The 14,366-nt window shown below is 40.1% G+C and overlaps 1 protein-coding gene and 3 pseudogenes across 1 annotated transcript in view; 1 reads left to right on the top strand and 3 right to left on the bottom strand.

The window, feature by feature from the left end:
- LOC128702899 (beta-alanyl-bioamine nonribosomal peptide synthetase ebony-like) overlaps window positions 1-14,366 on the top strand; it is a gene marked incomplete at its 5' end in the record, with an annotated part of 330,023 nt that overhangs the window by 97,694 nt on the left and 217,963 nt on the right. The window contains one exon of the mRNA XM_070079974.1: window positions 9,357-9,362. Within this exon, the coding sequence (XP_069936075.1) occupies window positions 9,357-9,362 (6 nt within the window). The remainder of the gene's footprint in view (window positions 1-9,356; window positions 9,363-14,366) is intronic.
- LOC138851177 (cytochrome c oxidase subunit 3-like) lies at window positions 579-1,648 on the bottom strand (annotated as a pseudogene).
- On the bottom strand, window positions 5,126-5,843 carry LOC138851175 (cytochrome c oxidase subunit 2-like; annotated as a pseudogene).
- LOC138851178 (cytochrome c oxidase subunit 1-like) lies at window positions 5,126-6,709 on the bottom strand (annotated as a pseudogene).

The raw sequence follows: 14,366 nt of genomic DNA, 5'->3' as shown, positions 1-14,366 counted from the left end.
ATTAACAGTAATATGCCTCTGGTTTTGGCTTCTGTCAAAATAAACTAGAGGTTTGGAACCAAAATTTAGGTCGAAACTAAACGCAATCTTTCGCTTTCTAATTTGAAAAAGGTTTATAAACACTTTATGAATGCAACTCATATGTCATTATTGACTACATTTCCAGTTAGATCATTCTAAGGCACCTTTATACCATTCATAGTAGAGGCCTATGAGAAGGATTAGGAGGAAAAACAACCCTGTAAATCTTCAAGAGAAAATATCTGTAAGGGGAGAGATATGGGCTAGAGGAAGAATTAATGTAATTTCTACGTCAAAAATTAGGAAAATCACAGCAATGAGGAAAAATCGAAGCCTAAAAGGTAGCCGAGCTGAAGTCTTAGGATCAAATCCGCACTCAAATGGGGATATTTTTTCTCGGTCTATAATGGTTTTTTTCGATAGAATTGAGGATAGGGCTATAATTAAAGTTGTAACCCTGAGAGTGAGAAGAGCGATCAGGATGGTAGTTAGAATTAATTTTTCTAAACAATTAGACTTTCTAGTTGGAAGCTAGACGTACCATTAATACTAAAAAATTATCTTCCTCATCAGTAAATAAAAACATAAAGGAATAATCAAACTACATCAACGAAATGCCAGTACCAAGCTGCGGCTTCAAATCCAAAGTGGTGGTTGTTAGAGAAGTGACACTTGAAGAGGCGATAAAAACAGACTGTTAGAAATGAAGTCCCAATGATTACATGAAGACCGTGGAATCCAGTTGCTACGAAGAAGGTAGTCCCGTAGATTGAGTCTGCGATAGAGAAAGACGCTTCTAAATATTCATATGCTTGAAGGGAAGTGAAGTAAACTCCAAGGAGGATGGTCAATCCTAGACTTTGTATAGCTTCATAATGGTGTGAGTTAAGGATTGCGTGATGTGCTCAAGTTACTGTCGCTCCTGATGAAAGTAAAATAGTTGTATTAAGAAGGGGAACTTGGAAAGGATTGAAAGGTTGAATACCTTCAGGTGGTCAAAATATTCCAATTTCAATTGTAGGTGCAAGACTTCTATGAAAGAAGGCCCAAAAAAATGAGAAGAAAAATAGTACCTCAGAGACGATAAATAAAATTATTCCTCACCGGAGGCCTTTTATGACGGTTTGAGTATGAAGTCCCTGATACGTTCCCTCTCGAGTTACATCTCGCCATCATTGAATTATGGTTAAAAAAATAGGAATAAATCTAAAAAAGAGGAGGTCTAGATTAAATTGATGAAATCATTTGATGAGAGCTGATGTTAAAAGCATAGCTCTAATTGATCCGGTCAAGGGTCAAGGTCTTATGTCAACTAAATGAAAGGCATGGTGTCTATGTGATGACATTAATTTACTTCACTGGCATAAAGAGTTCTGAGAACTGCAAATACATAGGATTGAATGATTGCAACAGCAGACTCTAGTATAAGGAGAAGAATTTGAGCTAGAATGAGAAAAATTAATAATTTAGAGGATAAAGAGGACCCTATCCTCCCAAGTAAAGTAAGGAGGAGGTGACCTGCAATTATGTTTGCTGCAAGTCGGATGGCCAATGTGCCTGGTCGAATAATATTCCTAATTGTTTCGATGAGAACTATAAAAGGTATGAGCACATTTGGGGTCCCTTGGGGCACTAAGTGGGCAAATATGTGCTGGGTGTGGTTTAGTCACCCAAACAAGATAAAGGTCAATCATAAAGGTAGGGCCAAGGTTAGAGTTATTGTTAGATGTCTGGATCTGGTAAAGATATAAGGAAGAAGACCTAGAGAGTTATTAAAAAGAATGAAGCTAAATAATGAAACAAATAAAAATGATAGGCCTGGATTAGAGGGCCCTAAAATTGTCTTAAACTCACTGTGAAGGGTAGATACAATTTTAAATCACAAATAAAGTCATCGGGATACAATTTTAAATCACAAATAAAGTCATCGGGATGGTGAGGTTCAGAAGAGAATCGGAACAAATAGGAACCCCAAGAATGTTGATATTCAGTTTAGATTAAGTGAAAGAATACTTGAGGATGGTTCAAAAATGGAAAATAGCCTTGCTATCATTCTCAGGGTTTTTCTAGAATTGTTGATGGGTGGGTGAAAGTTTCTGTTTTAATTGGAAGTTTATAGAAGAAATTAATGACAAAGAATAAAATATATCCAAGAGTGAATATCAGAAAGAGATTAAGTCAAAGTAAGGGCCCTATTTGAGGCATTCCAAAATATCCTAAGTACGATAATTTTAACCCTTCAGGGGGCAAGAAAGTCTAAAGTGTGAATTTGAAATAGATTTCCTATGAGGGGATAGAGCCACTCAATGTAAGGTCACTGAGACCATCCAAACAGAGTTGTGAAAGTTACATCTCGCGCAATTGCAGATATTCGAAGACCGAGTGTATTCGGTCCTGCCCGTTGGGGGTATACCATTTTTGAATGTTGCAATGTTGCATTGGTTGTAAAAAAACGAAATAAGTATTTTTTAAATTTATTATACAAGTAGACAATATAAAAAACATAAATGGAACTTGTTTCTGAACAATTTGTAACCAGTAAAAAAATAGAAATAGGAACTACTTATCAACAATGACACATTGCAATGGGATGCAACTTACAAATGAAATATTCCTGAGTTCCCTGAGAAAGAACAATCATTTCACATCACTAATTTTGCAAATGAAAGTTCATGAAACAATTTTTATCCTTCTTTATGCACAGATTTACTTTACATATGGCACAGCAAAATGAGGATGTGACATGATTATTCTTTTTGCTGCAAAACTTGCATGAAAGCAGCTTACCTAACACTGGCCAGTGACCTAGCTGTTTATCCAGCCTCACACTGTCATCTGGCCTTTCTGCACGTTGGTACTGAAATGCAGATGGGTATTCCACCTTTGACAAAGCTTCATTACTGCCAACCAAAGAAGTACTGGTTGAATCTCGACTTCGTCTCATGCTGGTGCGGTTGAACTTTTGTCCTTTGGATCTTGCAGTGACAGAGATGTCAAGCCTGAATAGCTTCAGTGGTGTGCATGGCATGTTTAGTGACCTACAATCACGACAGTAAAGAAGCCATGCATTCACAACAGCAACATCCAAAACATAAGCAAAGAGCCGCATGTACCAACGCTTTGATTTCATTGGTGTTTTGTAAAGATGGACCAACATGTTACTTTTGTCGATACCTCCCATGTTTGCGTTGTAGTTCTTGATGATGGCTGGGCACTCAAAGTGGTCTTTCTTCTTTGATGCCTTGTCATATCTTTCAATAAGACCCAAAGGATAAACTCCGACATCATTTGTGACTAGAGTCACAACTTTGTTGTCCTTCCATCTTACAAGAAGGATATGATCATTGCTTTGGAAATCAAAATAGCCCCTGGCCACATTATTCTTTTGCATTTCTTTCACAGGCATCAGTTGTGGCTTACCACATCTATTATCACGTATTGTTCCAGTGTACCTGCAGTTATACTTGTCTCTCAGTACCTTGACCAAAGGTAGACTTGAAAAGAAATTATCAGCATAGACTGCTGATGTTTTTCTTTGGTCAAGAGATGCTGCAAGTACAAGAACAATCCTGGAACTCATTGGGAGTTTATTTTCTTCATTTGACAGCTTTATGTGATGGTTCTCAAAAGTTGGGTTACCTTGATACATCAGTATATCATGTATGATTCCATCTTCACTGCTACGACAGAAGAGTTTGAAACCCCACTTGTCTGGTTTGTTTTTGATGTATTGCCTTAGGTTTCCAGCTGTTTTACCCTTGAAAGCAACCATAACTTCATCAACAGACTGCTTGGGTGTAGCTGGAACTTTCAAGCAAGCTTTAGTCAGTCCATTGTAAAGAGGCCTTATTTTGTAGAATCTGTCATTATCCTTCTTTTTTGTGTTATCATTGAAATGAATGGTACGCCTCAGCAACCTAAACCTCTTTGATCCCATGACTTCTGCAACTTGAATTGTCCTACTTGCACTTCTCCAATAGTCCTCAATGGATGGCTGTACAGTGTAACCCATATACAACAGAATACCTATAAACCTAGTCATTTCCTCAGAATCTGTTTGAAAAGTAGTATGTATGTCTTTTTGCCTGGCATACAAATTAGTTTGAAATGTAATGTTGTCTATCATGTCTTGAGTAAAAAAGTCTGTAAAATAATCATATGCACACCTAACTTCAACAGGCTTTTCATGTTCATATTTAGGCAAAGGGTCATTGTGGATGTCCTCATTCTTCCATTGGGTGTCTACTTGAGAAGCAAGATCATCTTGAAGCACTTCTTCATCAGGGTATTCCTCCATAGTAATACGTTTCTTCCTCTTGTTCAATTTTTTTTTTTTTGGTGGTGGCGCAGCTTCCTCCTCCCCATCTGTTGACACCTCTGCATCTGGTGGCAAGAATTCATCCTCACTATCCAGGAAATCCATGTCATCTGAGTCTTGATCTGAGTCAGTATCATCCCAAACACAGACAAATTTCGAGTTAGCCTTGGAGGACTCACCGTAGAACAATTTCTTATTGATCTGGAAGGACAATAAAAACATTCTGTACACACCCAGACCAATACTGAATTCATATATACACTACCAAATTCTATTGAAATATTTATATACCGAAACTTGAAAACTGCACCTAAAAGGGCAGGAACGGCCGGGCATGGTCCTATTTTGTTGCACTTTTTTCATTTGCATGGTGCACTCGTAATATGCTTCACAACGCCTTCATATATATATCAAAATATGGCTAAACTATTCATTTACACACTAGACACACAAATCAGTACTTACCGACATTGTATTGGGTGAAATGCTTCAGTATATAAGGAGCACTATACCGAGAAACACGAGTTTTGGCGCCGGCAAGGTATAAGTGTTTACATTCTGCTGTCTCGACCAATGGGAAGCGAGCAGCCGCCATCACCGCTCAGCCTGGGCGACTCAGGGAAGGTCTGTGATTGGTCAGAAATAGAGAATGGGAACCTAGATGCGCGGCGGGAGTTGTAGGACGTGCGCAAAAAACCACGCTATGAGGACAGACTTCACTCGGGTCTGCCCGGTAACTAATGTTATTTTTTAACTAATTTTAGTCTCTAGAAGTAGGAGAACTACTTTTTAGGTTTAAAAGACCTAAACTTTATAAGTTATCTGGAGAGAAAGTTAATTATGAATTTCTAGAAATTCAATTCAAGAAAGAGTCTACCGAAATCCTTTCAATTAAAATTGGTATAAACCTATGGTTAGCTCCACAAATTTCGGAACACTGACCGTAGAATAGGCCCGGTCGATTTACAAGAAACCTAATTTGATTAAGTCGTCCTGGGATGGCGTCGGCTTTTACCCCTAAGGAAGGAATAGTTCAGGAATGGATTACGTCTGCTGCTGAAATAATAAGACGAATTTGAGTATTTAAGGGAATAGGGATTCGGTTGTCAACATCTAAAAGTCGTAAATTTGAGTCGATACTATAGGGTGCCATGTAGGAATCAAATTCGACACCTAGAAAGTCCGAATATTCGTAAGATCAGTATCATTGATGCCCGATGGTTTTAATTGTGACTCTCGAGTTATTGGTTTCGTCCAGTAAGTAGAGTAACCGTAGTGAGGGCATAGCGATGAAGATTAAGATGATAGCAGGTAAAATAGTTCAGATAATTTCAATTTCTTGGTTTTCAAGTAAAAATCGGTTAATAAGTGAGTTTAGTGCTGAATTAATTAAAATATAGGCTACTAATGAAGTGATGAGAATGAGAATAAATATTGTGTGATCGTGGAAGTACGTTAATTGTTCTATAAGTGGAGAGGCACTATCTTGGAGTCCTAGACATCCTCATGTTGGCATTTCTAAAAGAAGGTAGTTTCTTCCTGGTAGGAGCTTAAATCCTATACATCTGTCTGTCATTTTAGATAGTTAGAAATTAGAGGAATTTCTGCATACCTGTGATCAGCAGGTGGGAAAGGGTGCTGCCATTCAATGGAGGAAGGTAGGAAGGCCGGTGAAGTAATACTACGTTTTGATATTAAAGCTTCTCAAACAATAATTATGAACCAGAGAACAGCCACTAATGAGATGAGGGATCCGATGGATGAGACAATATTTCATGCTGCGTAAGCATCTGGGTAGTCTGAATAACGTCGTGGTATACCATTTAATCCTAGGAAGTGTTGAGGAAAGAAGGTTAAGTTTACTCCTAAAAATATAGTAAAGAAGTGAGGTTTTAATCATGAAGAATTCAGAGAAAATCCAGTGAATAGGGGGAATCAGTGAACAATACCCCCGAAAATTCCAAATACAGCTCCTATGGATAGAACGTAGTGGAAGTGGGCTACAACGTAATAGGTATCATGAAGAATAATGTCAATTGAGGAGTTTGCTAAGATAACTCCTGTTAAGCCACCTACTGTAAATAAGAAAATAAAACCTAAGGTTCACAGGAGTGAAGGAGTATACGAGAATTGAGAGCCTTGAAGAGTTCTTAATCATCTGAAGATCTTAATTCCTGTGGGAATAGCAATAATTATGGTTGCTGATGTAAAATACACTCGGGTGTCTACATCTATGCCTACAGTGAATATATGGTGAGCTCACACGAGGAACCCTAGAATTCCAATTGCTGTTATGGCATAGATTATTCCTAGTGTGCCGAATGCTTCTTTTTTGCCTGATTCTTGTGTGACGATGTGTGAGCCCACCATCACTTGTACCAGTAACACTTGTTACTGTACCACACCGCTATCACTTGTACGAGTAACACTTGTTACTCTACCACACCACCATCACTTTTACCAGTAACACTTGTTACTGTACCACACCGCTATCACTTGTACGAGTAACACTTGTTACTCTACCACACCACCATCACTTTTACCAGTAACACTTGTTACTGTACCACACCACCATCACTTGTTCCAGTAACACTTGTTACTGTACCAAACCTCCATCACTTGTACCAGTAACACTTGTAACTGTACCACGTCACCATCACTTGCACCAGAAACACTAATCATTGTACCATACCGCTTCAACTTGTACCAGTAACACTTGTTACTGTACCACACCACCATCACTTGTACCAGTAACACTTATCATTTTACCACACCAGTACCACTTGTACCAGTAGCACTTGTTACTGTACCACACCACCATCACTTGTTCCAGTAACACTTGTTACTGTACCAAACCTCCATCACTTGTACCAGTAACACTTGTAACTGTACCACGTCACCATCACTTGCACCAGAAACACTAATCATTGTACCATACCGCTTCAACTTGTACCAGTAACACTTGTCTCTGTACCACACCACCATCACTTGTACCAGCAACACTTGTTACTGTACCACACCACCACCACTTTTACCAGTATAACTTGTTTATGTACAACACCAACACCACTTGTACCAGTAACACTTGTTACTGTACCTCACTAACACCACTAGTGCCAGTAACACTTTTATTCTACCACAAAATCATCATTTTTTACTCTACCACACCACCACCACTTGTACCAGTAACACTTGTTACTGAACAACACCACCACCACTTGTACCAGTAACACTTGTTACTGTTCCACTCCACCATCACTTGTACCAGTAACACTTGTTACTGCATCACACCACCACCACTTGTACCAGTAACACTTGTCATTGTACCACACCACTAAAACTTGTACCAGTAACACTTGTTACTGTACCACTCCATCGTCACTTGTACCAGTAACACTGGTTACTGCACCACACCACCATCACTTGTACCAATAACACTTGTTACTGTACCACACCACCACCACTTGTACCAGTAACACTTGTTTCTGTACAACACCTCTACCACTTGCGCCAGTAACACTTGTTACTGTACCACACCACCATCACTTGTACCAGTAACACTTGTTTCTGTACAACACCTCTACCACTTGCGCCAGTAACACTTGTTACTGTACCACACCACCATCACTTGTACCAGTTACACTTGTTTCTGTACAACACCTCTACCACTTGCGCCAGTAACACTTGTTACTGTACCACACCACCATCACTTGTACCAGTAACACTTGTTTCTGTACAACACCTCTACCACTTGCACCAGTAACACTTGTTACTGTACCACACCACCATCACTTGTACCAGTAACACTTGTTACTGTACCACATCACCATCACTTGTACCAGTAGCACTTGTTTCTGTACAACACCTCTACCACTTGCGCCAGTAACACTTGTTACTGTACCACACCACCATAACTTGCACCAGTAACACTTGTCACTTTAATAAAACCCCATCACTTCTTCCAGTAACACTTGTTACTGTGCCACACCAAAAACGCTTGTACCAGTAACACTTGTCACTGTATCACACCTCCACCACTTGTTCCATTAACACTTGTTACTATACCACATCACCGACTCTTGAACCAGTAACACTTGTTACTGTGCCACACCACCACCACCACGTACACCAGCAACGATTGTTACTGTGTCACTCCAGCTTCACTTCTACCAGTAACACTTGTCACTGTATCACACCTCCACCACTTGTTCCATTAACACTTGTTACTATACCACATCACCGACACTTGAACCAGTAACACTTGTTACTGTGCCACACCACCACCACCACGTACACCAGCAACGATTGTTACTGTGTCACTCCAGCTTCACTTCTACCAGTAACACTTGTTACTGTTCCACACCACCACCACATGTACCAGAAACACTTCTTACTGTACCACATCACCTCCTCTTGCACCAGTAACACTTGTTACTGTACCACAACAGCATCACTTATAGCAATAACACTTTTCATCGTACAACACCACCACCAATTGTACCAGTAACACTTGTTACTGTACCTCACCAACCTCGCTTGTACCAGTAACACTTGTTACTGTACCACACCGCCACCACTTGCACCAGTAACACTTGTTACTCTACCACACCACCACCACTTGTACCAGTAACCCTTGTTACTGTTCCACAGCACCACCACTTGTACCAGTAACATTGGTATTATACCATAACATCATCACTTGCAACAAAACATTTGTTACTGTACCACACTACCACTTGTACCAGTAACACTTGTTACTGTACCACACCAACACCTCTTGTACCAGTAACACTTGTTACTGTACCACACCACCATCACTTGTACCAGTAACACTTGTTACTGTACCACGCCACCACCTCTTGCACCAGTAACACTTTGTAGATGAATGGTTCAGAGAACCGACATGTTGATAAATTAGACACATGTGCAACTCTTGGGTATCTTTATTGAGGAAACGTTTCGCCACACAGTGGCTTCATCAGTCCATACAAAGGAGAATCTTGAAGAACAGGAGGAGAAGGAGGTAATCAGTCCCTCAACCTTGAGTCGATGTGGTCAGTCCATCATTCTTGAATAGAATCATGATTGATGGACTGACCTCATCGACTCAAGGTTGAGGGACTGATTACCTCATTCTCCTCCTGTTCTTCAAGATTCTCCTTTGTATGGACTGATGAAGCCACTGTGTGGCGAAACGTTTCCTCAATAAAGATACCCAAGAGTTGCACATGTGTCTAATTTATCACCAGTAACACTTGCTACTCTACCACACAACCCTCACTTGTACCATTAACACTTGCGACTGTACCACACCACCACCAATTGTACCAGGAACTCTTGTTACTGTACCACATCACTACCACTTGTACCAGTAACACTTGTCACTCTACCACACATCCATCACTTGTACCAGTAACACTTGTTACTATACCACACCAGAACCCCTTGTACCAGTAACACTTGTTACTATACCACACCACAACCACTTATACCAGTAACACTTGTTAATATACCACACTACCACCACTCGTACCAGTAACACTTATCACTATACCTCACCTCAACCACTTGTACCAGTAACACTTCTTGATGTACCACTCCAGTAACACTTGTTACTATTCCACGCCATCACCAATTATACCAGTAACACTTGTTACTGTACCACACCACCACCACCACTTACACCAGTAACACTTGTTACTGTACAACACCACCACCAATTGAACCAGTACTACTTGTTACTATACCACACCTCCACCACTTATACCAGTAACACTTGTTACTGTTCTACACCACTATCACTTGTACCAGTAACACTTGTTACTGTACAACACCACCACCAATTGAACCAGTACTACTTGTTACTATACCACACCTCCACCACTTATACCAGTAACACTTGTTACTGTTCTACACCACCATCACTTGTACCAGTAACACATGTTACTGTACCACACCACCATCACGTGTACCAGAAACACTTGTTCCTGTTCAACACCACCATCACTTGTTCAATAACACTTGTTACTGTACCACACCACCATCACTTGTAACAGTAACACTTGTCACTGTAATACACCACCTTCACTTTTACCAACAATACTTGTTACTGTGCCTCACCAAAAACTCTTGTACCAGTAACACTTGCCATTGTACCACACCACCACCACTTGTGCCAGTAACACTTGTTACTATACCACATCACCGACACATGAACCAGTAACACTTGTTACTGTACCACACCACTATCACGTGTACCAGTAACACTTGTTTCTGCACCACACGACCATCACTTAAACCAGTAACACTTGTTACTGTACCACACCACCACCAACACTTACACCAGTAACACTTGTTACTGTGCCACTCAAGCATCACTTCTACCAGTAGCACTTGTTTCTGTTCACACCACCACCACATGTACCACTAACACTTCTTACTGTACCACATCACCACCTCTTGCAGAAGTAACTCTTGTTGAGAAATAACATTACCAGTTAAGTTTAAGTATAGGAAAACTTAACTTGGAAAGACAGCTCATCGCCTGCACAGCCGCCCCTGCAGACGAGGTCTTGAGAAGCTGTCGAAGTCATCTCTCAACGGGCTGTAAAGAGTTATAATTTGTAAGATTATAAATTACCCCTAGGGGGTGTTATGTCAGCATATTTCATTCACTGATGGCTGACAAACTTACTTGTGTGGACTCAAAAGTCCGCACCTAACTGTCGATTATAGGTTGATTACAAACTCCTTGCGACTCAAGAACTGAGCAGTCCCCCATACTACTAGAAATTCGTAACCTACCTTGCTCTTGTAGCATGAGCTATGGTGTTCTTCACACCTTCGACAGATATCGGTGACTTGATAGAAGCTGAAGTGTCCTTGGATGTCCACGTCTTCCATAGTCTAGTAATACGCACACTGGTACACTATGTTCCACAAGATTTGTCTTTATTGTTCACAATCTTATCACTAAAGAAGCTGATCACACTTCTCTTAAGTGTTTATTGTGTTTTGGGAGACACTTTGTTCACACTAACGCACAGATCAGTGTTCTTTGTTGGTTATCCTGGCGTCAGTGTCACTCTCAGTAGAGTCAAAAGTAATCTGAAGACGCCACAGCGCCCCACGCCGTTACTCCCATAGCACAAAGGAAAAGCTGACCTAGTACTTTTGCTTCCTTGCCACTTCCTCGATGAAGCAAAGCAGAATGTTTGATTCTTGCTGTCTTAAGCATAGACAACAATGTCCACTATCTTTACTATGGTAATAAAGTGGGATCAGGATTTTCCTTAATTGTCCTGCTAAGGTAAGAGATGAACTGTCTTTTATTAAGCTACACTTTGCAACACAGGACCGCACGGAGTGTCAAGCCACGTCACTTACTGGTACTGCATCTGGGGTCAATTACTCGCTGTAGCAGTAAACAAGATATTTGCCCCTTCTTAGAGGGCTGGGCCCCTCAGGGCTGAAAGTGGCTGAAGGGGCTGAAAGGGGCTGATACCCTTCTCCTGGAGAAAATTTCTCCACACTGGGGGACGGTTGAGGTTTGCTGCAGGTGAACTGTTCATCACTTAACATTAATTTAATTTTTTCACTCGCCACCACTGCTGCTTGTCTTTTCTGAACAGCTTTAGTCTGTGTGGTTTCTGGAGAATCACTAATTTTGTTTTCAACACTGTAATTCTAATGGCACTAGTTTATTTATTGTCCGCTTATTCACTACACCTTTGCTCAAAACATCAACTGTCCTGATGATTCCATTTGCATCAGGATATATGGTCACAATTTTTCCAAGTGGCCATTGGGACCTCGGACCATCATTGTCGATAATCACTATGTCACCAGGTCTTAAGGACCTATGATTTTCAGGAACACCAGCTCCATAGAAGTGTTCTCTCAATGAGGTGAGATAGTCTTCTCGCCAAATTTCCTCCCAACGTTCAATCACTTTATAAAGGTGTTTGAATTTACGTCTGAGTTGCTCAGGTTCGAAATAAGTAGGATCATCTATGATTTCTTAATCATTCATGGGAGGAACAGGTTCGAGCCTTCTGCCATGGAGTAAATGAGATGGACTTAACACTTCTAAATTGTCTAGATCATCGGTAACATAAGTTAGAGGTCTGTTGTTGACTCTATTTTCTATTTCAGTCACAACTGTACGGAATTCTTCTAAGTCTATTCTTTGACCATGAAGAGTCTTCCTTAAACAACGTTTTACAATGCCGATCATTCTTTCATAAAATCCGCCGTGCCATGAAGATTTAGGAGGAATGTATCTCCAAAGACAACTGCGTTGATTCAGCATCTGTTGTACTTCTGGTTGATCAAAGATCTTGCTTATATGAGCAGCACTAGAAACAAAGTTAGTTGCATTATCTGAAATCATCAGTCTGGGACATGCCCTTCTGGCTGCAAACCTGAATAATTTGATAAAGGTTTCAGCAGACATGTCAGTGGCTACTTCTAGATGTACTGCTCTAGTTGTAGCACAAGTGAACAAACAGATGTACACCTTGATGGGAACTTTGTCAACTGTTTTGGTTAAAATTATTGGTCCAGTGTAATCTACACCTGACACATCAAATGGAGTGATATGACAAACTCTTTCATAGGGATATGGAGGTGGACCTGGATACTGACATACTCGCATATTGTAGTGACGACAAGTAATACAGTCCTTTATTTGTTTTTTCACACTTTGTCGACCTTGAGGTATCCAGTAGGATTGTCGTATATGACAAAGTGTGTCAGCTACCCCACCATGTAACACGTTACTGTGGGCGTTTTGCACAATCAGTTTTGTTAGCCAATGATTCTTGGGGATCAATATTGGATGTATGGTTTCTTCAGGTAGTGAAGAATTCTGAATTCGTCCTCGACATCTTATAATCTTTTCTGAGTCGAGATCAAGTCCTAGAGAATTAATCATGACAGGTTTCTTTGGGGATTTATCTTGTGTTTCCAGAAATTTATATTCTGTAGAGAAAACAACTTTCTGTATTAGTTTCACCCAGTATTTAATGAGTTCAAGACATTCATAATCAGGTTTTATTCCTTTAATGAATTTAAAGACAAGAGCTGTAACTCTTAAGAGTTTACCCAAAGATGAGTATTTAGATCCATCAATGACTATATCTGTTGTGTCTGCAGTATTTACACAACTTATTTCTGCTGTGTTCAAGTAGACTGTTTCTTCTTTCATAATGTGAGCCTTTTGCTGAGGCCAGTTATTTTCATTAGAGAGAAAGTTCGGTCCGTGGAGCCATAATTTATTATCCACAAATTTCTTGAGTGGGACACCACGGGACAACATGTCAGTTGGATTCTCTTGGGTAGAGACGTGACGAAAGAGATAATCTCTCTGCATCTCTTTTATTTCTGCTACTCTGTTCTGTACATAGACCAACTTACTCTTATTATTTCTTAACCACTGGAGAACTGCTTCATTATCACTCCAGATCACGGTTTTTTCAATAGTGAGATGATCAAGTACTTTGTTGAGATAGACAGCTAATTTTGTACCTACATAGAGTGCTGTCAGTTCCAATTGTGGTACTGTTCTGACCTTCAAGGGTGCTACCCTGGCCTTTGAAGTAATTAGTGTACTTCCTTCAGCATTACTCATGTAAGCTACAGCGCCTTAACCTCTGGTTGACGCATCACAGAACACATGTAATGTGTACTTGTTTCCCTCTTTACCTATTTGTCTGGGAAATTTAATTTGATGAAGTTGTTTAAACTCCCTGGATATTTCATCCCATGCTTGACTCATTTCTAGAGGCAAGTTCTCATCCCATCCAATTTTGAGTTTCCATGCATCTTGCATAAGCATTTTACCCTTTATGGTAATTGGTGAGACGAGTCCTAGAGGATCAAAACATTGTGATACCTCTGACAGTAAACTACGTTTAGTGAGTGTACTGCATGATTTATTGTTTATCTTTTTGAGACTCAAAGTATCTTCCTGTGTGTTCCAATTAAGTCCCAGCATATTGTTGCAATCAGGAATTTCAGCTTCAGT

This window comes from Cherax quadricarinatus, unplaced genomic scaffold, assembly GCF_038502225.1.
Source record: "Cherax quadricarinatus isolate ZL_2023a unplaced genomic scaffold, ASM3850222v1 Contig62, whole genome shotgun sequence".
NCBI classification, from domain to species: domain Eukaryota; kingdom Metazoa; phylum Arthropoda; class Malacostraca; order Decapoda; family Parastacidae; genus Cherax; species Cherax quadricarinatus.
The sequence above is the reverse complement of the archived record's forward strand: the minus strand, read 5'-3'. Positions and strand labels throughout refer to the sequence as shown.